A 25,722-nucleotide genomic window follows, 5' to 3' on the forward strand; every position below is an offset into this window, starting at 1 on the left:
GTGGTACATTTTCTGTAGGAACAGAATTGTTCCATCTGCCAGAGAAAAGCAATTTAGGACAAGTGCAAAATGATTCAATACAAATAATGTGGAAGGTTCCATATGATAAGCTTTTTGCAAAAGGGAAATCAGTAATTAAAAATACAGCTGTTAAAAGCAGATTTATATTCAATGAAATTTGATAACGCTACCTAAGATTTATCAAAAAGATAATGTATCTCTCTATTTGCATACCAGTTTCTTATTATGGCAGGAGCTTGGATGTGCTTCCTGGGAAAGCTGAGTAAAAATGCTTTCCCGGGCTGCACAGGTGCTCTGGCACTGGACAACCATATCCCTACACAGAGCTGTCCAGGCCTTGAGCATTTGAGTTACTCATTACCTGTGCCCTTGCTGTTCCTAGGAAGTGGTCCCTGTCCAGCTTCCATGTTGGGCTGCTTTAGGAAGCAGTCCCAGCCCTTTCTGCCTGTGTGAAGGGGAAGTGGTGCTGCCTGGGGCTGGTTCTGCCTGCAATCTGTTGGGAAGTCTGCGTGTTGTGTTTCTAAATCTGGAGCGGTGGCACGTGCAGCGTGGAAATGATTGCAGTGGTTTCTGCATTGTCAGCTGCAGCCTCTCTGGGGTTGTTAGGTTCAGATATGAGCTCAATCCCTGGGAGAATATTCCCACAACATTCACTTTCCAATGCTCAGACTCAGGCAAGCTGTTTAGAATTGGGGTCGCTCTTGAATGAAATTAGTAAGTTCCACCCTGGGGACAGTGTGAAAGTTCTTCCCAAATGGCAATGGTGTTATGAGGCTTATTGATCTATAAGAAATTTTGTCATCAGTTTGTAACCTAATGGGGTGAAAAGCAGAAAACTGTTTTTCAGTCTCTGGGTGAAGCTGAAGGAGGGTTGTTGTTTTGTTGGTTTGTTTTTTTCTCTTTTGTTTCTGGGCTTAGAAAGGAACGTAGTCGATTGAATTCACATCTGGTTGGCTGATTGTCTTCGTGGAAAAACTCCAAATTCATTGTGAAGATTAGAGTAAGCGTTTATGGGTTTTCAGGATTTTGAATGGAATTTGAAGTATTGTGTTTTCAAGCAGTGGACAAATCAGTTTTCTCATAGGTATTTGTTCATGTTCTAATTTTGGCATTTCTTTGTCTATTTTCTAATTCTAAAAATTGTTTTATGCTTCGTGTTGTGTCTTGGGATTTCATAATGTGCTTGCTCTTTTTGCAAAAATGCACACAAATTCATTGAAGCTCCTCATGACAAAAAGTTCTCATCTGAAAATTGTTGCCAAGTTAGTTTGAATCAACATATTTATCGAAAATAATGTGCTTGTTAATGAGAGTGGAATTTGCAAATCATAAAAATTGATGAGTGTGTTAATATAGAAGATATTTTGCTTTAAAAGAGTACAAATGCTCTCGTACTGTTGTCTTATTTTCTTTATAATAATGGTTAACAAATGGATCTCAAAGAGGTCTCATGAGCAAGATAAAGAAAAATTGGTTAGCCTGTGAAAAGTGCTTGGCAGCTAAAAATGTCTTTTCTCTCAAGCTTTATCAATCCCCTCTTTTGCATTTAAATTCATAGATTGTAAATTATATAGGTTTGGGGGGTTTCTGGTGCAAATTCCTCTGGAATTTTAAATGTCCAGCATTGCAAAACTTCAGAGTTTTTTTGTAGTTTTGGGTGGATGTTTTTGACTAAGTTTCTGGCATATCTCTACATCTTTATTCATATTTATTTCCTATAAGTGTACTGTTTTCCAAGAAGCTCAGATATTGGAATCTCTCGATAAACTCTTCTTGATCTTCTCTGTCTGAAAACTGAAATTTTTCCTTACAGTTATTTCAAAATATCACCTCACTTAGATTCTTGTGCTTTGTATTTTAGATATTTGTTGTTTTAAAGCGTAAGACTGTGTAGAAGTTGTTGTCTGGTCCATGCATCTCTCTGCTTATACACTAGCCAAAAATTGCATTTGAACCTTGCTGCTGGTTTATGCAGGCAGACCAGTTAGGCTACATTATTTCATTTCAAAACCCAACCATTTGAGCCATCAGACAGATAAAAAATCCTAAGTATCTTTATGAAACAAACCAGCTGTGTGTTAAGGATACACAAGAGTGGAATGCAGGTATTACTAATGTACTCAATTACTCATTTTAATAATTGTGGTGCAAATGGCAGCCATGTAAAATGATTATGTGGTCTTCTTTGAGATTTTAATTGGTTGGTTGAATATATGTCGTTTATTCTGGCTAAAGAATCACAGGATGGGGCAGGTTGGAAAGGACCACAGAGGTCATCTGGTGCAACCTCCCTGCTGAAGCAGGGTCATGACAGAGCACATGGCACAGGATTGCATCCAGATGGTTCTGGAATATCTCCATGAGGGAGATTCTCCTCTCTGGGAGATTCTTCTCTCCGAGCAACCCATTAAATGCCTGGTCACTGCACAGTTAAGAAGCTCATTTTGAACTTAGAATGGCGACTTCTTTAAAGGATAATAAAAAATGTTTTTACAAATACATTAATGCTAGAAGGAAGGGTAAGACCAGCCTTTGTTCTTTGTTGGACAAGGGAGGGAACTTAGTATCTGCAGATGAGGAGAAGGCAGAAGTGCTTCATGCCTACTTTGCCTCAATTTTTAGTGGGAAGATGACCTGCCCTAAAGACACCTGCCCACCTGGAATGATTGATGGTGTCAGGGAGCAGAATGGACCCCCCATTATCCAAGAGGAGGCAGTCAAAGAACTACTGAAATGCTTGGATGTTCATAAATCTATGGGACCAGGCAGGATCCACCCCAGGGTAATGAGAGAGCTGGCAAATGAGCTGCAAAGCCACTCTCCATCATTTACCAACAGTCCTGGCTCACTGGTGAGGTTCCGGATGACTGGAAGCTGGCCAATGTGATATCCATTCAAAAAGGGGTGCAAAGGAGGATCCTGGTAATTATAGACCAGTCAGCCTGACCACAATACCTGGCAAAATAATGGAACAGTTTATATTAAGTGCCATCACACAGAATTTACAGGATGGCCAGGGTATCAGACCCAGTCAATATGGGTTTAGGAGGGGTAGGTCATGTTTAACCAACCTGGTCACCTTTCATGACCAGGTAACGCACCTAGTGGATGCAGGGAAGGCTGTAGATGTTGTTTATTTGGATATCAGCAAGGCCTTTGACACTGTCTCCCACAGCATACTCCGAGGCAAGCTGGCAGCCCGTGGCTTGGACAGGAGCACTCTGTGCTGGGTTAGGAACTGGCTGGATGGCCGGGCCAGAGAGTGCTGGTGAGCCGTGCTGCATCCAGCTGGGGCCAGTCACCAGTGGTGTCCCTCAGGGCTCTGTGCTGGGGCCAGTTCTGTTTGATATTTTTATTGATGACATGGATGAGGGTTTAGAGTCTTTCATTAGCAAATTTGCAGATGACACTAAGCTGGGAGCGTGTGTGGATCTCTTAGAGGGATGGAGGGCTTTGCAGAAGGACCTGGAATGGTTGGATGGATTGGCAGAATCTAATGGGATGAAGTTCAATGAGTCCAAGTGCCAAGTCCTGCACTTTGGTCACAATAATCCCCTGCAACATTGTAGGCTGGGGACAGTGTAGCTGGACAGTGCTCAGGAGGAAAGGGACCTGGGGGTGCTGGTTGACAGTCGGCTGAACATGAGCCAGCGGTGTGCCCAGGTGGCCAAGAAGGCCAATGGCATCCTGGCTAGTATCAGGAATGGTGAGGTCAGCAGGAGCAGGGAGGTCATTCTTCCCCTGTACTCGGCACTGGTGAGGCCACACCTGGAGTGCTGTGTCCAGCTCTGGGCCCCTCAGTTTAGGAGGGATGCTGAGATGCTTGAGCGTGTCCGAAGGAGAGCAACGAGGCTGGTGAGGGGCTGGGAACACAAGCTGTATGAAGAACGACTGAGGGAGCTGGGGTTGTTCAGCTTGGAGAAAAGGAGACTCAGAGGTGACCTTATCACTCTCTTCAACTTCCTGAAGGGAGCCTCTGGTGAGCTGGGGTCGGTCTCTTTCTCCGGGCAACAACAGACAGAACAAAAGGACACAGTCTCAAGCTGCGCCAAGAGAGATACCAGCTGGAATTAGGGAGGAATTTTTTCACAGAAAGACTGGTCAGATACTGGAATCATCTACCCACAGAGGTGGTGGAGTCACCATCCCTCGATGTGTTTAAAAAAAAGACTGGATGTGGCGCTTGGTGCTATGTTCTAGTTGAGCTGTTGGAGCGTGGGTTGGACTTAAGGATCTTAAAGGTCTCTTCCAACCTAGGAATTCTGTGATTCTGTGATTCTTCCTCATGTCCAGGTGGAACTTCCTTGAGGACCAGTTTCTGCCCATTGCCTCTTGTCCTGTTAAAGAGGGTACCCCTTTGCCTGGAAGTTCATTTCCTAAAGAGCCCTGACAACTTTCTGACTTTTTTCAAACTATATTGTCTTTGGTTTCAGCAGGAACTTGAATATTGTCAACAGCTTGTTGCAAAACATCTGTAGACCTGAGATCTAAAGACTTAACTGCAAGAAAAACTTTTTTTTGCCAGTGCCAGCTGTTTTTGCGAGGAAGACTTGAGGAGGTTTAATTACTGTAATATTTCTGGGCCTTTTCTCCCAAGTCCTCTGTGCACATCATAAAGTCATTGTATTAATTTCTCTAAAACTCTTTGGTTAGCCTTGTCAAAAAACCCTCATGAGACTTTTGTTACAATATGTTAATCTAGAGCCAGAGCTACCCCAAACAGTCACCCAGTGTGCTTTCTAATTTCATTTTAATTGCCATCCTGTGTTGGGAAAGAACATTTCCAGACTTACTTAGACCTCGAAGTGGTTCAAATAGGAGGATACCAACAGAATGATGCTGTGCTGGATTGATGACCAAGTCCGCGTTGTACAAATTCTCTGGTGTTGATCTGGTGTCCCTAGAATGTTGTCACCATCAAGCTATCAGAGTTGATGAAATGAACTGAAAATATAATTTTCTTAAATTTTTATTTTCATTCTGCTTAAAAACTCATGCAGACATCACCACAATCAATTCATTTTGGTCATGCTTCCCTATATTTCCCTTACAATTCTGTGGGGATGTAAAGTTTTTGTTGCAATAGAGGTAGAGAAGCTGTTTGGTTTATATTACCACACAAAGAGGGTATTGAGGTGTGACATGTCTGTAACCTTGTTCTAGAAATGGGTTTCACCACTTTGTCCTACAGCTCTCTTTTTTATTGTGTGTGGATTTTCCCCCTAAAGATAAGTGCTAGAAAGTCTTAACCTTCTATTGATTAGAATATATTTTACTTCAGTCCTCATGCTGAAGTAGTGAATCCCTTAGAGATGATCAGGAATGGGTAAGATCACTCAAGGTCCTGGGTAAATCTAGATCATCCTTTCCTCCTGCAGCCTCTGATGTGTTGAAGGCCATTGTGGAAGGGTCTGAAGTTACTTTCTCTCCTATAAATTGTTGTTTCTGATGCAGGAGCAGTTCCCTGGGCTTGCTGTACTCAAGGCTCATATCACAACCTCTTTTTACTGAGATTTGACAATTTTAAGTCTGCAACAACTTTGCCAAATCTCAAATATCTATGATCCAGTTTTTCCATACTACTAATATTGCAAATGGAAGCATTCTTTAAAGAATGTCTGCTCAGCATTTCTGAGAATCTGGCCCTGTGACTGTAGTGCCCAGCTGTAGCAGTTGGGGAATGCCTGTACGAACTGGTTTCACAGCATCACGCAGAAAATGGGTGGCAGGGGCACAGGGTTATGTGCTGGTTGCCAAAGCAGCAGCTGGGCACCTGTGTGGCTGATCAAACAATGCACTATTTTACCATACAGACACTTCCCTTGATTTCTTTTCTGCTTATGATTGCCCACCCATACCTGTTTTCCTCCTTTCTTGACAGCAATGAATCTTCTTTGGAGTGCTTGCATACTTAGCCCTGGAATTAAGAAACCACCTTTAAGTTTCAGCACTCTCAGCTCTCAGCAGGAACTTCAGTGATGCAGAGGAAGCTCAGTGTCTATTAAATGTCTGTGTTTTCTATCCAAATCACTTTTCTTTTATCAGGTGATGTGCACAGCTTTTCCCTGCTCCTTCACTTCTCTGAAGCTTCTTTAGTTCACTCACACATAGCACATTTACAGGTGCTGAATTTGCAGGTAAAATTGGTGTGCTGGACAACAAGGAATTGTGAAGTCATCTTTATATTCCATCTGAATTCCCTCTTTTCTATAAAATGTTTCTAGTAAAATCATTAGCAAGTGGATGTAGTCATTTGTTCAAGGAGTTGAGTAAGTTTCCACTCTCAGCTTTCTACTACCAGGAAGTAGTAGTAGTATCAGTTCATACCCTGCTTTCTGGAGTTTGGAAAAGTTTCCAAATCAGTGTGGGAATATTGGATTTGAAATAGTTCCCTGGTTTTGTATGGCTTTCTGATAGGCTGAAAGATGCAAAGTATGTAGCTGAACATCATCTTGTCTCCTTAAACTTGTTTTGAACTGTAGTTGTGAAATATTAAAAAAAAAAAAACAAAAAAGAAAAGGGGGGAAGATATTTTATAATTCTGTAATGGTTTTAGAGTAGTGTAAGCCATTAGAGCAATTGAAAACAGTTCTTGTTGCATTTAAGTAGTGCAGTAGGTCGATGACACTTTGCATGCAAAGTTGATTATTGAAAATGTTAAGTAAAGGGGAAGTATTATGGTGCAACTTTTAAATATATACTGAAGATACATTTAATGTTACTTGAAGATTCACAGCTTTTTAATCCTGAGAATGTTGGCATCAAATCACAAAATGCATCATTAAATCTGCATTTCACTCATGAAATGTGTCTGGTAATTACACAGCTGTTAGCAAGTCATGGGGTTTATAGAAACAAGGATATGATCCAGGCTTTCTGTTTAGCATTTTTTTTCCTTCTAGTAACTTGTTTTGCAAAATGTTGAGTTGCAAGCTGTCATTAATTCTGGACACTTTTTTAAGGTGCCTAGGTAACTCACAATATCAAAAGAGTTATCATTCTATACATCACTTTCTCCCTCAGCTATAAAGTTTCTACTTCACTGTGGACAGTTAACTGTTAAAACTTGGAAGACCCCCTATCAGTGTAAATATTCCCTTTTTTTTGTTTCATTCCTAATTTAAATCCTTTGTAGACCAGAGTAGCTATTTTTGCAATTTTCTCCTTTTCTACTCTGTTATAAACAACACATTGTTCCTGATCTTTGTTTGCTGCTGTACTTTTTACTTTACCCTTCAAGCACTGCTTGATTTGCTGTGTAAGCTGGCTGGTGCTGAGCAGTTGGAAGCAAAAGGAGAAAAAGGGTAGTAGAATGGTTGTTTTGAGGAAAAAGTGGATTTGAAGAATATTGAGATCAGAAGAGCAACTCTCTACTTTTAATTATAACCACATTTATTGGCTGTCATGCTTTAAACATCACTGTGTCTGGGGATTTCAATTAAATAATGTAGAAATGGATTCATTTTAGTTTAGAGAAAGAAGACCTGGGGTATTTTTTTTTTGAGCTGCTGCCACTGCACTGGTAGCTGTGAACACTCTATAGAATATGCCACATTCTCAGTGCTGGAATATTTGTTATGTTTTTACCATCAAGAAAATAAAATAATTAGGGAAAAACCTCTAAAAATAGAAATTAAAGATGTTAGTGAAGATCTGACTTATTTCACCCAAGAATATTAAGCAGGTGTTCCTAAACTAGAAAAGCCTTGAAGGATTTAGCTTGGCACAAATGCAGCTCACTGAAAGCAGAGTCACCAGGGCAGGGGAAGGATTGTTCAGATCCCCTCCTGTCATTCCAGAGGCTGGAATCACTGCTGTTCTGGGTACAGGGTGTGTGTGGTCAGTGCTTCAGGCACAGTCACGAGTCACACTGTGCTCTGCCAGTTTGGTGGAGATGGGTTTGCAGACGTGTCCAGCATCAGGCAGTTTAAATTGTTCATGATTTTGTTACTACCGTGTGTTGGAAGCTCTGTGTCTTGTAGTCTGCAGCTGAAGAAGTACAAAATGTGATGGCATTTGTTGCTTATTGTTAAGATTTTGTCTTTAGGAGATTTTCTGGTTTTTCTTCTGCAGCATACCAATTTCACTTCTACAAGATGAGAATTCTGTTAAGGAATTGCTCATCTCTGAGACTCTTTGGGGTAGGGTACTCAATATATGCAAAGAAACATCAAATTTAAAATAGTAGAGGGAAAAGATGGCAATTCCCTCAGGACTAGTTATGGCTACAGCATTGCTGTCTCTTTGTGCTTTTGGGGGAATGTTTTCTGGAATGGTAGCTTTCAGTGAGACAAAAAATTGAGATACACCCATTTTAGGCACTCAAGACCTGTCCATGCAAAAGTAGGAGTGTTATCCAGTTTTTTTTCCCTTGTATTTCTTTCTGGAGTAATGATGCTCTCCCTACATTTTTTTCAGCAGCTTTCTTGGAAGTGTGTTGTGTCCAGCTTTAAAACAGTTTTGAAATTCCTGAATTGAGGAAAAGGTTTCAACAAGGGCACATTAGTTGCTCTTCATAAATGAGATGCCTCCAAAGTCTCTGATCAAAGTGAGCACTGTTGAAACTCAAGCTGAATTGAATTGGAAAAGGTTGTGAAGAGAGAGTTCTTGAGCTTTCCAGATGGCTACAAAAGAAGAAAATTAAGAAAATGAAGACCTGCATCAAAAAAATAGGTTATTCTTAAGTGTGAACAAGTGTAAGGGTTTGTGAAAGGGGTAAGTAAATTCTTGGTCTAGGTTTTAAAATCTTAGCATGGCTGTCCAAAAGATAACACAAGAAAGGATTCTGCAAAGGAGCTGATGTAATGGAAGCAAAGAAAGTTGCTGAGCAGGATTTTTAAGAGAATCAGTTCAAATTAAAGTGCTTTAGTTCCTCAAGAACTAAAGCACTGAAGAACTAAGGTAATTATAAATAGAATATAAAAGAAAGATCTTTATTAGAGGTTATAAAGGAAATGGTACAAGATAAAGAAATTTTAGTGTCAGAGGTAAGTGAAGAATGGGTCAAAAAGATGTGAGTCAGCGGTGACAGGAAGAGTCGGTGGTCAGCTATGGCAGAAAATTACATTTTCTTGGATGAGGGTGGGAATACCAACTGAAAGTCTGTGGATAGTGACTCAAGTTTTGGTCTGCCACTCAGTCTGTACACATGTTTATATATCCAGCTCTTACTCTGAAATGTTCATAGATCTTTGTACATTGCTTTGGGTTTTTTTGGATTAAAGGTATGAAATAGATGACATGTCTTTGACCTTTCCCTTTTCCCCTAGTGTTGCTTTTTAGCTCACTGGTTTTGAAGGGTGAGTTATCAGAATCAGCTGGTGCATGGAGAGCAGGGGATGTCAGTCCTGTGCCTGGCAGCCTGGAGGGGGCTGTTCACAGCCTTGCTGTTCCATGTGATGCTTTATAGCAGCTTCTGTGACTGGGAGGTGCTGCTTAGCTGTGGTTTACAAATGAAGAGCTCCAGTCTGTGAGCTCTCCCATAACCTACAGTTCCAGAAAATGTTGTCTAGATTCTGGTAGAACTGATCTCTCTGTTCCCTCTGCCTCATTTTGTTCTGGTATTGTGGTATGTTTTTCTTTCCTGTATCCGGTGCTCATCCGCTGAAGTCACTTTTCTTGTGCTTCACTGTTTAATTTTAATTTTTTTTAGAAAAACAGATATATGGAGGAATGTTTTTAAAATGTGTCAGTTCTTCCATGGTAATACCAATGAAATATTTTCTGTTTTCATTATGAGAAGAGATGAGAGTTCAGAATTTTGATAATGTAGTAGGTTGCAGTAATTTCTTGGGAAAGGCTACAAACATTTTGAGTAGGCTCTTGTGTCAGCTAATCTTTGTTTGCTGTAGTGGATTCCTTTCCATATCTGCAGGGAACAGAAAGTAAAAACTAGGTCTTTAAAAATCACTGCACAGCAACAAGTAAGTCCACAAATGTACTTGTATGGTTTCCTATTGAAAAATCCCTCCCCAGGTGAAGGACTTTGCCTTTCCTTTGTTGAAGCTGATGAGAACTTCTTTATATGTGAATTGATTCTGGTCACTTTTTAAACATCACCTCCTAAAGAGCAATGGAGCAGCAATTCCCAAATGTCACAAGTCAAGCAGATGAGGCAGAAAACTGGCTTGGCTGAGCAGGATCTTCTCTAGGAAATAAGGTGGGAAAAGGGAGCAGTGTGCAGAGTGGAAGCCAGGCCAGGTGACCTGGGAAGAATACAGTGGTGCTGCTGGCCACTGCAGGCAGAAAATTCTTGTGGCCAGAGCTCAGCTGGAGTTGAAGCTGGCCAGAGCTGTGGGGGACAATAAGAAGAGTTTTTAAAAATAGATTAACAGCGATAGGCAAAATAACTGGCCCATTACAGGATGAGGATGGTCACTGCAAACAGGGCCATGGGCAAGGCAGAAGTGTTTAATGCATTCTTTGCCTTTGTCTTCAATCAGGATGAGGGACCAGGGGAGGATGGTGAAGGGCCTGAAGGGGAAGTGGCATGAGGTCACTTGGGCTGCTCAGCCTGGAGGAGACTGAGGGGAGACCTCACTGCAGCTACAGATTCCTCCTTAGGGGAAGAGGAGGGGCAGGCACTGATCTCTGCTCTCTGGTGACCAGTGACAGGACCCGAGGGATTTGCCTGAATTGATTCAGGGGAGGTTTGGGTTGGATATCAGGAGAAGGTTCTTCCCCCAGAGGGTGTTTGGGCACTGAGCAGCTCCCAGGGCAGTGCTCACAGCACCAGCCTGGCAGAGCTCAGGAGTGCTTGGACAATGCTCCCAGGCACAGAGGGGACTCCTGGGGATGTCCTGTGCAGGGCCAGCAGCTGGGCTCCATCATCCTTGTGGGTCCCTCCCAACTCAGAATATTCTGGGATTCTGTGACAAATTCAAGAATTGAGCTCAGTTAAAAAAAATTAAGGCATAGTTCTGGCTTTACATGAAGAATTCATTCTGGGTGAAATGTAGTTTGCAAATTGAAGTGCAGTGACTTTCTGACCACTGCAGCAATGTGTAGGCCTGTGTTTATGATTTGAGCTCTACAGCAGTGTTTTCAAGCTGTAGCAGCTGAGATTTTTAAGGACATATTCCTGGGGGGTAGGAAATACTCTTTTGTGAAGAACAGTCTGTTGGTTTCTATTTTGGTGCAAATCTGTGCATAATCAAAAAACCATTCTGGCAGTCTGAGTTCATCTGTGTGGGCCAGAGCCATCTGAGAAAGCACCTACTGCCTGCTGCACCTTCTTGGGAGAAAGGGAAGGAGTTCTGAAGTCGCATGGTGTTGACTACGAAAAGTAGAAATAGCAGGAAATTTTTGTAATGTTTTACAGGGTCCTTGAATCCCTGATTACTCTGAAAGATTCCTTCTTTTCTGTGCTGCTGGAGGTTGTGCGTAGGACACTGTTGTTTGCTGTTCAAGTGTCGGAGGTCAACACATGTTTCCTGGTATGCAACTGTTGAAAAGGGGGGGGGGTGTTTGCTTGTTTTTTGGTTTATTTTTTTTTCTAATGTAACCCATACACACATTGTCAAAGCTCATCTATTACTCTTTCAGTGTTTGTCCAGTACTACAGAGTTATTTTCAAATTTTCACTTAATTTGTTTGGAGTTTACAGCGAATACTTTTCGTGTTATTTTTCTTTCGTATGATCTGTTTCATATTTGGGAGACTCAGGAATGTAGGAAACATTGATGCACCAGGAAGTGCTGCCTGCACTGGGGTATTTCTGCTCATCTTGTATCATTTCTCCTGAGACAAAGGAATGACTGTGCTAATATTTGTAGGCAGCTCTGCATCCTTGCTGCTCAGACAGGACCATCATGTCTGAGATGTTGTCATCGTCGGCGCTTACGCCGCGCTCGCCGTCCCACCGTCTGTGTCTCCGACTTCCAGCCTTCCTCACAAAGCAAATTTTAGTTTTACTAGCTTGGATTTAGTGTTACTGTGAGCCTATTGCTAAGCTGTATGTTGTTTTTCTGTTGAAATGTTACCAGCCGTTTTCTGGTGATTAAAGCAAAGGCTTCAGAGTTTTTGTGGTGCTGTAGGTGTCCATCTTGAACTCCTGATGCATTTTAGACCTCGGGGTTCAGTCTCCTTTCAAACCAGACCATAGCAGCAGTGGTTCTGGGTAACTTCAGACAGTTTCAAATTCTTCTAAAGATGGCTTTTGCCAGTATATTAATATTTTGTTTTAGATGAGGAGAACAATAGGAGAGTCAAAAGTAGTTCAGTGTTTCACTGAACCAATGCAGAATTTATTTTTAGTTGTTAAGAAAAATCCCAAACATTTTCAGGTGATTTTTGTGTTGCCTGTATCATGAAGGAATAAGTAGTCATTCTTTTAAAAGAACATGCTGTCCTTTTGGATAGCTGTATTGCACAAGTGATGTCCAAGGCAAAAGAGTGGGGTTTTTTTTCTTGTCTTACTTTTTATTTTTCCTGCAGATGGCTTCCTCTTGGGTATAATTTGGAATAAAATTCAGTACTGTTAAGTGTTTTGGCTCTTTACTTTATTCAAAGTATGTAAGACATTACAAATGCCTTGAAATATTTCTATTTCCTCTGTAAGCTTGTGGGACAATAGAAGGGAACCCCCCATGGTTGACTGGTGTTTCTATTTTTATATATAAGAGTACCACTAACATTTGATTAATTTGGGGAAGGAAACATGTTGGTTATTTCATTTTTTTCAATGAGATTGTGATATTTACAATGTAATTTTCCATATATTAATTCCTACTCTTCAATAGCCTCTTCTATTGTGTAGTAATTATTTGGCAATAATTTGACATGCATAATAATAACAATAATGTATTTTCCCCTCTCTTGTGCAATTTAGATGATAAAGATGTGGTTTCTATTTCTGCTCCCTGTATTTTATGGGAGGATCTGTAATTGTTGCTGTTCAGTCATGTTTAGTTTCAAAGACCAATAAGGGCAGCCCAGGTCCCTTTGGATAGAAGGGACTGGAATTCTCCCACCAGTAAAGAGGTGGAGAGAAGGCCCTTTCTGGGCATCCTGTCCCTGCAGAGGGCACTTTGATGCAGCTGAAGTGCAGTGCTTATATTTTGTCTGCACTTGTTAACCCACTTGGGACAGAGGGGGAAATGCATGGTTTTTCTGAGCAGTGAAGTTACCAACTTACATTTTTCAATTCTCTTCACATGGCATTGTTTTAATTAATCCCCAATTAGTGGTGTTTATATGCAGTAAACCCTTTTGCAAGTATAATTTGAGCAATTATTTTGCATTAAATTATGAAGACAAGATAGAATTATCTAATCCCTACCAATCCACTTGAAAAATATTTATTCCTTCATATACAATCCTACTCAAATCTTTCCAAGAACTAAATTTTATGGTATGAAATGATATAATGTTTTGGATATGTTGCACACAAGCAGTGAAGTTTGCTTTCTTTTTAAAACATTTCAGTTTATTTTTAAAAACTTCCCCCCCCCCCTTTTTTGGCTCCACAGAGGAGACCATATGTGATACATCAGCTTATTTAGTCTGACCAGAGTCCATTAATTAGCACCACTGATTTGTGATACAATGTCCAACAATTCTAGTTATTCCAGCTAGTTTCAGTCCTGTCCAATTTGATAGTGTTCTTGAGATTAGGATGAAACCAGAGCATCTCCTGAGCTTAAGGGAATTGATTACACTGATGATGCTAACGTGCCATATGCTACAAAGGAGAACAAGCAAGTAAAATAAATCCCTGAATCCCTCTCAGCTTGATTTGGTAGAAATTTCCATCTCAGCCCTTGATTTGGCATGCAGTTTTTAGTCACACAAGCGAGACAGGCCAGCCAGACCTCTCTGTAAGTACCTGCCAGCCCCATGAAGTGCTGGATGGCTGCCACTGGCTCTCTTGCAAAAACTCAGATGTCCAATTAGGTATCCAGGTGGAAGTGCTGTCTAAATCTCTATGCCTGAGTGGCTGAAGCTCTGAAGTATGAGATCTGATTATAGCTGTGTAATAATGGAAAGCTTTGAGTGTGATGAGCACGTCCAGCCCCTGGAATTCTAGAGCAAGAGGTTTCATGTACAGATTTCCAGGTCCCTCATGGGTCTGAGCTGATTTGTGCTGACACACATGGACAAAAGAATTTCTTCCAAAAGCTGTTCAGTTTTACTTGAAGGACTCCAGCTCCAGCTGAGGAGAGCATAATGCTTACCCTGATAACCTGACTCTATTTTCCATCCCCTTCCCTGACTAGAGTATGAGACCTTATTTAGAGATTTGAATTTTTATGATAATGAATTCTGAACACTTATCTAGCAAACACCTTATCTACAAATAACCACTCTATCATGTGTTTCTCAACTCTCTGCACTGAACTCCAAAAGCTGAGCTCTTTTAAACTCATGGCATGACATTTGTTTTCCACCACAAGTGTTGGGGCTTTTTTTTTGTCTTACTTGGAAAACTCTTTGTATTCTCTACACCATGTTCCAAAGTGATTTTTCTGGCAGGTCTGTGCCTGCCCAATTAGAACACATGGGACAGGATGAGGCTTTTTAGCTGGGAGCAGGGCTGGGTATTAGATAATGCTTCTTCAGTAGAGGTGCCTTTCCTGATGTGTGTCACTGGTAACCAAGATGGGTTATCTTTTCCAGTCCCTCAGCAGGCTTGTCTTTAATCTGTGGAATGTGTTTTTCAAACATAATTGCCACAAAGCATCAAATCACTTTTAAGAAAGAAAAAAGTCCAGGTATACTTATGATTGTATTTTTTAGCTGCATTGTATTGCTGTTACCCTACCCAAAAAAACATTTTAATGCCTTGTTTTTTACAGAAACATGTCAGTCATCATTCTGTTTGTATCTTGATTTTGGCTCTGATGCAGCTTTAAATTACATTCTGCTCATTTACCTGAGTCGACTGTTGTGCTGAGCTAGTCAGTAATTTCCTATGGACATTCTATTTTACCCTCTTAAAGCATAAAAATTATGTCTTTGGTGTCTGGGCCTCTGGGAATTCCTCTTTTTGGAATAGTGAGTTTAGTGGTAAAGAACTCCTCAGTTCTTTTCTGCTGCATGCAAGTTGCTTGAGCCAGTTTGCTTGAAAATCCTGACTTTTATCAGAGGTGCTCGCATTGTCTAATTTTTTTTTTTGTTCCAGTAGCTTCTTGCATCAGAAGTCTGCTCCCCCTTGAAAACTTGGGATGCTCTGTTTTAATTGCCATAGAGTGGAGATCAGAGCACATGCAAGCTGCAGAGCTGCAGTCCTGTGGTGGTTGTGCAAAACTCCAGTTTAGCATGTTGTCCAGACGTGGAGTTTGCTGGAGAGCTGCCAGAAGGGAGGAAAAGTGGCTGCCATGAATAGATAGGGGCTTGGAAGCACAAACTTCCTCAGCTTCATACTGATGAGTTTTGGAATCTTGTACTGCAGAAACTGCTCAATTCAGCAAGCCTACCTGGAGGAAATAGTCTCTTGCTCCAAGTAGCTGTTTCCTGCCATGCCAGCTGTGCACATGGAAGCATCTGCAGTGGCACAAAGGCTTTTTGTTTACACTGGGGCTTTTGGCAGACACGCTCTCCTGCCACAGCCCTGAGAGATATCCTGTAGTGCAGGCCAGCACTAATGCCCACTGCTTATGTGACAGTAAGAATACAGGCCCCAGTGTTGTGGGAAGAGAGGACAAGTATGTCTCATGTTGTTGACCCAGTTCTCTGCACAGGAAACTGAAACCCAGTGGAAAGCACCAAACTTTTCAGCTGTCTTTTCATGCTACGTTTGACTGTGTTCCTGGTGAGAATGCTGACAGGAAATACATTCCATATTTTTCTTAATTAGCACTTTGGAAATGTAGAATTCAGAAGAAGCAACCAGTGTACAGAACTTCATTGGTGCAATATGTTCATACTGCAATCAAGTTGTTTGGTATTTTTTATTTTAGCTCCCAGCCCAGTCTTTCACTTATTTAAGATGTTTCTCGGTGAGATTTTTTTGTCACATTTAATTTTTCTATGTTTATATATTTTTCTGTTTCCTTGTAGAAACTCACACCTGCAAAAGGGGAAATCATTTGTGACCTTAAGCGGGAAACAATAATATGACTCATATAAGAAGTATTGTTAAATTCCCAAAATTAACAGACCGGCAATGTACTGCCCTTTCTATAGTTTCCTTTGTTTATTTTTAATGTAACTTTTCCTGGCTGAGTCAAGCTTTTGGGAGCTGGTGGAGTTCTGTCTTGCCTTGCATCCCTGTGGATCTGGGGCTGATGGAGCAGTGTCAGGTGTGCTGCTGCTGGGAATGGCTGTGGGTGACGAGGTGGAGATTTTAGGAGCGCCCTCCCTTCAGACCTTCCATCCCTGACATGGCTACAGAGGCTCCTGCTGGGCAAGGCCAGTGCCAAACCTTTTAAACTTCTCCAGTTGCATCATGAAGGGATATACTTAAAAAAGAAATTGGTTATCATTTTGCACTGAGCACTTTTTCTTAGGGAGTTTCAGGTATGTATTACCCTTTTTGTATTTGCTCCACAAGTGTTTGTTCCAGTTGAATTTCTGCTAATTTAAGAGCAAATCCTGACATCAAATTAATTTGCCTGTTTCAAGACTTCCTGTTCTGTATTCTGCCATCTTGAGGCTGTTGGCATCTCTTTTGAGTCTCTTAAGTCTATTTTGCTGCAGCAGTCCCAGGCCTTTTGATGGTTGGGTCTCTGTCAGGTCACATCAGTGTTCTTTCCAGTGTACACAGCACTGCCATGTGCTTACACACACTGCCCCCAACTCCCATGTGCTTCTTTCTCAGTGTTGAGACTTGAACCCATCTCTGGCACATTATTCTAAGGAGTTAGAAGATGATGGATACAAAAATCCCAACATACATTAGCACAAAGCTGCTTGTGCTTTTTTATGATTGCTAGAGAGCAGCAGACTATCTCCCAACTGTAGCATGGTGTTATCAGTGTGGTTTAGTGTCTGATTGTGCAGGTGTGAGTGGTAAAAATCAGATAATGAGGACTTTGTGTATTGTGGTAGTATTTTATAGAACATTGACCTGGAGTAGTATTAATCATTAACATAAATAAAAATTTATGTTCCTGTAAATTGCTTACTGAGGGCCAGTTGTAATTGTTGAGTGATGTATGTTAATTACCCTGCTATATTTTGGTTTTTTTGACCTTCAACCAATGCAATAATTGCACATGCTGTATGTATTTTAAAGCTAGTTTACTCTTTATCTAGTAAATGAGTTGGGAAGTCACTGAAGACTGGGATATGTTTATAGCTGCTGTTGTAACAGGGCTACTACTGCCAAAAGAGAAAAAGAAGAAGGAAGGAGAGAGAGAAGAGGAGCAAAAGGAGTGCAATAGGCAAGGTTAATATTTCGTGCTTCACTGATAATTGTGCATAAAATGCTCAATTATGTTTTTAAATAGAAACTGTATTTCTAGGCTTGTCTACTTCAGATGACTACTGATCTTTTAGAAGGTCAGGGGTCATTACAAATAGGAATAAAACCAAGCCCCAAAACAAAAAAACAAGCAAAAGACCCTTCCCAAATGAATTAACTATTAGTATCATGTCACAATGCATCTTCAAAACCACTGCTGAAAAATCATTGTTGAAAAGGTTAAGAGGGACACAGATGCTTCTTTATCTACTTTGTGATGAAAATTAAAACCCAAGCATTGAATACAAGGAATCAGTTTCTTTGATAGTGTTATCCTTTTATAGTCCTTCTTTAAGTATTCTAAATATAGAAATTCTCCTTCCATACTGTCTTTATGTCTATAACAAACACAGTACATCACTAGAACTGAATTATTCTGTATTCACTAGCCTGTGACTGAAGTATAAATTGCTAAACTCATGTCTTAGTTGGGTTTATTGCTGTGTTGTAAATTGTCTTTTCTGCTTTCATGTTGAACAATTAATTTCCAGACTTCTCTTATTCCTTTGACCTGTGGTACCATAGGCAGCAATTATTGCTGACCAGCAAGGATTGCTTTGTAAAAGGAGTTCTGAAGGCAGGCCCTGTGTTCCTGAATTTCAGGTGCAAGACCCAAGTTTAAATTGGTGACTTTTTACCTGTTTGATGAAGTTGAAAATGTATGTTGGTTTGTGTTTTTTTTTTTTTTTTTTTTAAGTACCTAAAATTCTCTGGTGTAAAGTATGTGCTCCAGACACCAAATGTATGGATATTTGGGTTGCCATACTGATGTACATCTGAGAATTCCTGGTGGTTGTCCACAGCTATCTGAGGAAGCTCAGAGCAGTGTTGGGTTTTACTCTGGGTGAGTGTGATAAGAAAAGATTCTGGGTCCAAGGGTCTCAGAATTTTTAAATTTCCAGAAGATTATCTTGCTAACACTTGGCTGAAAGCAACAGGATGGACCACTGGTTAAATAGGTTAAAAAAATAAAAAATTATTTGCACAAGCCTGCCAATTCCACATTCTTACTAAACTTCATTAGAATGGAGATGTTGGAAGTTTGTTTTGTGAAGAAAACCCCATTCAATGCCATTATTAATCCTGTACTATTTCTGAAATAAAGGCATTAGCTTGCAGTACTTACTCATAAATCACCATTTCTGTAGACTGGCCTGGTTTTGTTCAGAAATGGTCAGAAGAGTATTTGACAGCTTTTTGTTGTTGTTGTTTTAAATAAGCCACTGGAATGGCAATACTAAGTGTTCTGAAAACACAAGAAGGAACTGTTTTCCCAGTGGGTGTAGTTTTCTTTCTAAAAGCCAGTTCAGTTTGTTTTTTGTATTTTTTTTTCCCAGAAGATAAACTAGGAGTACAGTTGCTGCACAAATGCTTTTTACCAATTTGAGTTTTCATTGTAGCAGCTCATTGAGGAAAGGTGTTTAATATTACACAATGGTACAAGGTTTTAAAAGGCAAAGCGATGAACTTGTAAACTGATGGGTTTTTTCCCAAGTGCATGTGTAGATGTGCACCCATTATTATTACACACATTTACTGGTGTGGAGGGGAGGTTAACCTTGGTGAATTTCAGAAAAAGCCTTTTCTGTCTTTGACTTTGGAGGATGAATCAACTGGTTTTAATTGAGATGTTCCTGCATATTTTAGGTTTTCTTGCTTTGTGGAACTTTGCTGCAGGGTCTCTGTGGCAAGCTTGAGCATCTGGTTATTGAGGATCACTTCAATGTGCAGCTCCAATGAGAGAATCCCTGGTCTGTCCCTCGTGCAGGATTAGTACCACTGGGAGATCTTCCAGCAACTTTCAGCCTTTGGAAGATCAAGAGTGTGGTTGAGGATCTTTTCTCTGGAGGGAAATGTTTCTTAGTGTCTGTTTTTACATGGCTTTAAGGGTTTGAGTGAGGAGCTGAGGTGGAAATGTCCTCAGCACCTGGGCAGAGATGGAAGGATTGTTCACTTGTAATATATGTAATTCACAGGCAGCACTGCTCACAGGTGCCTCAAGGTGATTATGTAAAGGTTCCTCTTGGAGAATGCTGCATTTCAGTTCATTCCAAGATAGAAATTTTAAAAAGGCCTTAATTTTTTTATTCCTGTAGAGCTTTAGGATTAAAAGCTATTGTTTTGTTTGTGAGTGAGTTTAATTGTTTACAGTTGATCACCAGAATATTCTGCAACACTGCAAATGGGCTTTTACCTAGAAATAATTTGGATTGTATTTGAAGTGCTGGTATTTTATCCTGATTTTATTTTAGACCAGGATAAGGATAAATACATGGTTTCTTAGATACAAGATATTGAAAGGCAGGAAGCTGTTACAAAATTCAGTCTATATTTTGTGTTTTGTTTACATCCAGAATATCCAAAAGCTCTAGGCGTTTCTTCATATTTACAGCTTCATAACATTGCTTTTTTTATCATGCCAGTGAGCATTGTAATTGTTTTGTTTTAAGTAGAGGTATGCATCTGAGAAAGAAAATTCCCTTTGCCAAAATTCCATACATAAGTGAACGGAGAAATGGTGAAATACTCAGCAGCTGGTGCTAGGTCATGCAAGTCCAGATGGAACAAACTTCCTTCACATAATGTCCAGAACATGGTTCTTTATTTTTAGGGAGGTTTGCAGGAAAGATGATGATGATACATGTTAAAAACAAAGCACGGTTACTTGAATAGTAAGAGTCTACAGAAGCAGCCTTAATAAAATGAATCTTTGTGCCCAGAGTGATTCAAGGGAGAATTCAATGCTTGGTGAAAGAGTTGTATTAGAAAGGAAAGTGGTTATCTCTGTCAGATGTTTTAAGTTTTAAAATCATTTTGGGATCTTTTAATTCAAGTTTTGTCAATGGAGTTCAAGTGTTTTCTGTTTCATGTGCATCCTAGATAGCTTTGGATTTTATTTGACGAGGAGCAAGTGCACAAATATATTTTGAAGGAAAAAATACAGTGTGAGAAAATGTCTTAAATATAATTTTTCAAGTGCAGGATTCTGTCACAGAGCTTGTCTACTGCTCTGCGTAAGCCCTTCCCAAAATGCTTTCAAAGGATGACTTGCAAAGAATGTTTCATGTTGTAAACTTTCTGAACAACCTTTTTTCCCTTTCTCCCTCAGTCATGCCATCAGAGGTGCTGGATTTCTGATAGAAAGCTGAGCAGCTCATTGCTACAGCAAACAATGTAAAGTGCAGAGGGAGCAGTCTGTGGCTGCACAGACCCAGCTAGAATATTGATTTGAGTTTTTGTTGTGGACTTGGTTGTGCTCGGGCTGCAAGGTCAGAAGAAAATGATGAATTTCTAATGTGCAGTTCAGCAGTTGGGTAATTTCTGATCAAATTTCTGAGATACAGGTATTACAGTTTTACTGTGGTAAGGATACAAAGGACTGAACTTTTTCTTTAATGAAACTTGAACACTCTAGAATTAATGTTCATTATCATGATATTTAACCTTTATATTCACAGTATCCAAGAAGCCTACTTCCTCCAGTGCTTTAATAGAAATTGGGACAATTTCAACATTTTCTTCAATTTTTCAACAGACTTTTAAGTGCTCCTTGGGGAAATTGTCATGGCCTCAAACCACTGGGTGTTCAAGCCCATCTTTGGATAAAGTCCAGCATCTCAATGTCCTTTTTCAAGTGAGGATCTACTTCACAACCTGTCCCCTCCCATTCAGGATGTCTAGGATTCTGGACACCAAAGCTGTGTACAGTATTTCTAGGGGATATGCTGATTTATGCAAATGATTTATTTCAAGAGAGAGGGACAAGGCAGCCAGTAGCAGCACAGCTGTAGCTCTAGGTTAGAGAGAGAGAACAAATCTATGCATCAAGCAAAGATGATGTGTTTAGCTTATAAAAGTCAGAAGAAAGAAATGTCACTTTTAAACTGATTAATCACGTCTAGACTTTAGCAAGAAGGCTTGTGGTGATGACATACAAATTTTTTGAAGGTAACAAACCCAGTCACACTGGTTTAAACCGCCATGCGTCATTTTCAAATCTGTCTGGTTTCTTGTTTAGTCTGAAGGCATTTGTGGTAATAATTGAGAGAAAGTTCTTTGCTTCAGCGGGCACCTGCAGTTTCAGACAATGCATAAAGTGTAATTTCAGCACCTGCAGTGTAAGATGTGTTGCATATTCTTCAGTGCAATTTCTGCATCTCTGCAGCAAATTTTAGAAGGCAGTCAGTTCTAACATGGGGTCTGTTGGAAGCACTCGCCCAGCATCGGGCTTGTTCTTACAAACTGTAAGTTGGACATTCTGCTTTGTTCTCATTTTCACTGCCTTTGATAGGAGTTCAGTCTGCTTCCAAGAATTCTGGCAAATAAGTGAAACAATATGGAAGGGTGTTGGTTCTTAAACTGTTGGGGTTTTTCTTGTTTACTGAGAAGCCACATGACCTTTGGCTTGTATTCACAACGATGCTTTTGTCTGTTTTGGTAAAGCATCTGGTTTGGTATGGAAACATTTTCTTGTTCTTAGTAGCCAGAGAGTGCTGGTAATCATCCTGGAGGGTAACTTGTATTTATACTGGTTTGGAAAGTTCTCCTCAATGTTGCTGGCGTTTCAAATATTGCGCTAATATTTATTACCTTATTTTAAGGAAACTGAGAAACAGTCATTGTTTAATCTCTTGGGGGAGCCTGTTGTCTTTGTCCTCAATCTCTTTATTTATAAATTCCTTCTAATTTAGTTGAAAACACAGGCTCTCTGTGTAGCCAGTGGATGTACTCTACTTCAGCTGTTTTCCTCAGCAATCACTAATTGTTGTTTTCTAGTAAAATAGTTCAATCTAGAAAGTTTGGATGCCTGATGAAGGCTGACCTAAAACAAAGGCTAAATGGGGTTAAAGAATAAAGTAGGGATTTATTACAAGGCATCAATGGATGCACCTTGGGCAGCACAAGAGCCCAGCCAGGGCTACACCCAAGATGAACCAAAATGGTCACAAAATGCACGACCGGGCACGGGGTCCCTTCTATAAGTTCTGGTCCATTTGCACATTGGAGTTAATTGTCCAGTTACAGCTTCAGCCCATGAAGTCCCATCCTTCTTGGTTTTCTCCCTTCGGCCCACCTTGTTTGTGCTCTTGGGCCTGAGATTTGGATCGTTGGTCCTCGGTCCCCAGCTAGAGAAGGAATTGTTTTGTCTCCCTACTCTGTGAAGAGAGCTCACCATCCCCTAATATGAACTACACACCAAAGTAGTACAGAACCTGAAAAACATAACAGCTAAAGCCTGAGGCATCATTTTGTACACAAGATCACTTGGAAATCGGGGAGAACTCTCACCTGTGATATGAGTAGGTTTTACACCTACATTGATTGAGAGGTTGCTATTGACAGCATCTTGACCAGATCCAAAGTCTCCTCTGGTGGTTCAAAGTTTAGCTGTAGGGCTTCCCTTTGCATTTCCCAGTTTATAGGGCAGATGTTGGAATAGATTTTGTGCAGCAGACCTGCTAATAATGCATTTTCCCAATAGAAAGAATTGTTTTCAAACAATACCAAAGCACTTCTGTGCCTTTAGAATGGGCAGAGTGGGGCTTTGTCCAGGAATTCCAGACTCTCAAAAATCTGAGGTTGCTGTTTCCAGGTGTGAGATGGGCATCACCTGCAAAGCTGAAAGGCAGTGGCAGCAGCAAGGAGCTCCTGGGAGAGCTGGGAGACTGGGCAAATCTGAAGGAGTATTGAGATTGTAAACTCGAGTGTTTGGACCTTAAGAAGCCTGAGCTGCATGAACATTCTTAATTTGAGCTACCTTGTAGGAATAATTTGGTTTTAATGGCGTATCATGGAAAGATTTTATTTATTATTAGGCTCTTGCTGCATTCTTTGCATTTTGGCTCATATTTGTTGAGCAAAGAGCTATTCACAGTTTTGGGGGTTATCTTGTTGAACTGTGAATTCCAGGCTTCATTTATTACACTGACACCCCTCAAACTCTGCAATTCATAGAGAACTTTTAATGATTTTTTTAGTGTTAAACCTTTTAATGATGTTTTTGTTATAATGCATGTATATATTTGCCATATTACATTATCTTTATAGCAGTCCTGCAAGATTAACAGCAGTATCTTCTAGTTTTTAACTGACATGGGATGAAAAACAAAAGGAGATTAGGCCTGTATTATCAAAATCATGGACTAATACTGGATGCTTAACTTGGAATGACTAGGATGTCTTTTCACAGAGTACTTTTTGATGTTCAGAGCAGTTATTCTCAGATGTAGAAGGGAGTGCTTAGGACTTCTAAGGATACAGACTTACAAGTGTTAAGCTGACTATCTAGAATTTGAAGAATGTGACATGAGAAAACTTTGGTTTTGAAGATTTTCCCAGGATCATAAAAGAAACTGCATATCAGAGGCAAAGTTTTAATTGGTGTTCACCTAAGACTACCCAGGTTTTATGGTAGAGGTTCTAAAGATGAATCTGTAGAAAATGTTTGTTTACAAGTTACTCTTCATGCTCCTTCAGTCTTTAACATCTGTCTAGAGAAATGAAGCAATTCTAGAAACTTGAGATTTTCTCCTATCTGTTTGGTTCCTTTGGTATCTGCATTGTTTAACAATTCTAGGAATTTATTGTGGGTTTTTATTATTGTTATTACTCTTAATACATGTAAGAGTTATTGCTTTTTTGTCTAAACTCTAGGTTTATCATTTTACTATTAAGTATTAAATACTATAATTAATTTGGGGTTTTTTGGATGTAAACCTTCAGTAAAAGAAAGGAGGGGTAAGGCCATCTCAGATGGCCATAAAGGCCATCTCAGGTATCTCCAGCCAACTGATCCCTGAATTTCAGCACACTCTTGCATTAGAGAGTATTCATTTAAAAAGGAAAAAAACCTCACCATTTCCACTTTGCTGTTGAGCTGTAGTTCTCTGTTTGTTCATGCTGCTTGTGCATGTAAAATTTCAAATGTTTACAATGAAGTTGACAGAAGTAATAAATAGGTGAAAAATATTGTTCTATAATATTCTTTTTAGGAGTGAGTACTGAACTCACTTCCCATTTTGCAAGAAGGTGCAAATGATATATATCTATGTTTGATTAGATAAATTATTAGTGAAATAAATTAAAAATATAGAGATGTTTTAAGACTCGAAGTGTTTTAGCTTCAAATTCTAACCTTTTATCCAAGGGAAATCTGCTTAATGTGTCAATTTATTCCTGTTATTTCCTGTTCAACACCACAAAGATGCTCTTAAATGCTGACTGTATTTAAAGGAATAAATTTTCTTTTTATAGTGTTTATTCTCTCCCTTAATGTTTACAGAGCTAAATTTTTCTCAGTCTTACCAAGTTCAAGACATATTGGGTTTTCCCCATTTTCTTCAAATTTTGCAGCCCTGCATGTGTTCACTTTAAACAAAATGATCCTTGATAATGCTGAAATATTTTTCATATTTCTGAAAACAACTGGTGCCACTGCTCACCTGTGTCTGTCTCTTTGCTCCCTTAGTTTTGCCAGCCTGGAGGATGGCAGCTCTCCAAGGAGAGGAAACAGCCAACATTCTTCGTGGTGGTTTTGACTGACATTGACTCAGAGAGGCACTACTGCTCCTGCCTGACTTTCTATGAGGCAGAGATTAACCTGCAGGTAAGAGATTTACAGCAAGGAACAGAAATTGCCTACAAACAGTGGATCCGTGTCATAGAGAGCAACTTGAGAAAATATTTTGCTGTTCCTGCTAAGGGTTCATTTTCCTGTCCTACAGAAATCCATGTGTTTTTGCAAAAGGTGAGCTTGAGGCACTTTTTTGTGTGTTTGGAGTTTTCATCTGCTATGAAACAAACAAACAAAAAAATCCCAGCCAAAACACATCATAGAATGTCTTTTTCTCCAGCACATTTTCCTTTTCAAATGGGATAAGCAATATGGTGTTCCTTTCATTTCCTTTCATGTTTGGCATAGCTTGGATGAATGAATCCCAGCCTTACTCTAGGAGAAGGTTTATTAACTTCTGCTCCCTCTGCTGGCCTGCTCTGTCAGAACAGATCTGCACTCCCAAAGGATGCTGCAGTGTGCATCCATATTTCTGTAACTGCATTTATTGGCAAGATTTAAAAAACTGATGGAATAATTATTCAGTTTTCAGTTGGGTCAGATTTGAGGTGTCAGCTACTTGGCACTGTTTGTTTTTTAAAAGGTATTTCCTTTTTTTTTTGGCAACCTCAGTCTTTCAAAAATAGACATTTTGTTTCCCATTTGATGTAAAGTGCTTCTCAGAATATCTGCTGTGACTTAATGCTTGAAATCTTTAGAATCTAGAACCTAGGGAAAACCTAAT

The 25,722-nt window shown here is 40.0% G+C and overlaps 1 protein-coding gene across 1 annotated transcript in view; it reads left to right on the top strand.

Moving 5' to 3' along the window:
• Window positions 1-25,722, top strand: part of SBF2 (SET binding factor 2) — a 233,149-nt gene that overhangs the window by 75,684 nt on the left and 131,743 nt on the right. The window contains 1 exon segment of the mRNA XM_050974804.1: window positions 24,894-25,031. Coding sequence (XP_050830761.1) covers window positions 24,894-25,031 — 138 coding nt within the window.

Source organism: Serinus canaria, chromosome 5 (assembly GCF_022539315.1).
Source record: "Serinus canaria isolate serCan28SL12 chromosome 5, serCan2020, whole genome shotgun sequence".
Classification (NCBI taxonomy): Eukaryota; Metazoa; Chordata; class Aves; order Passeriformes; family Fringillidae; genus Serinus; species Serinus canaria.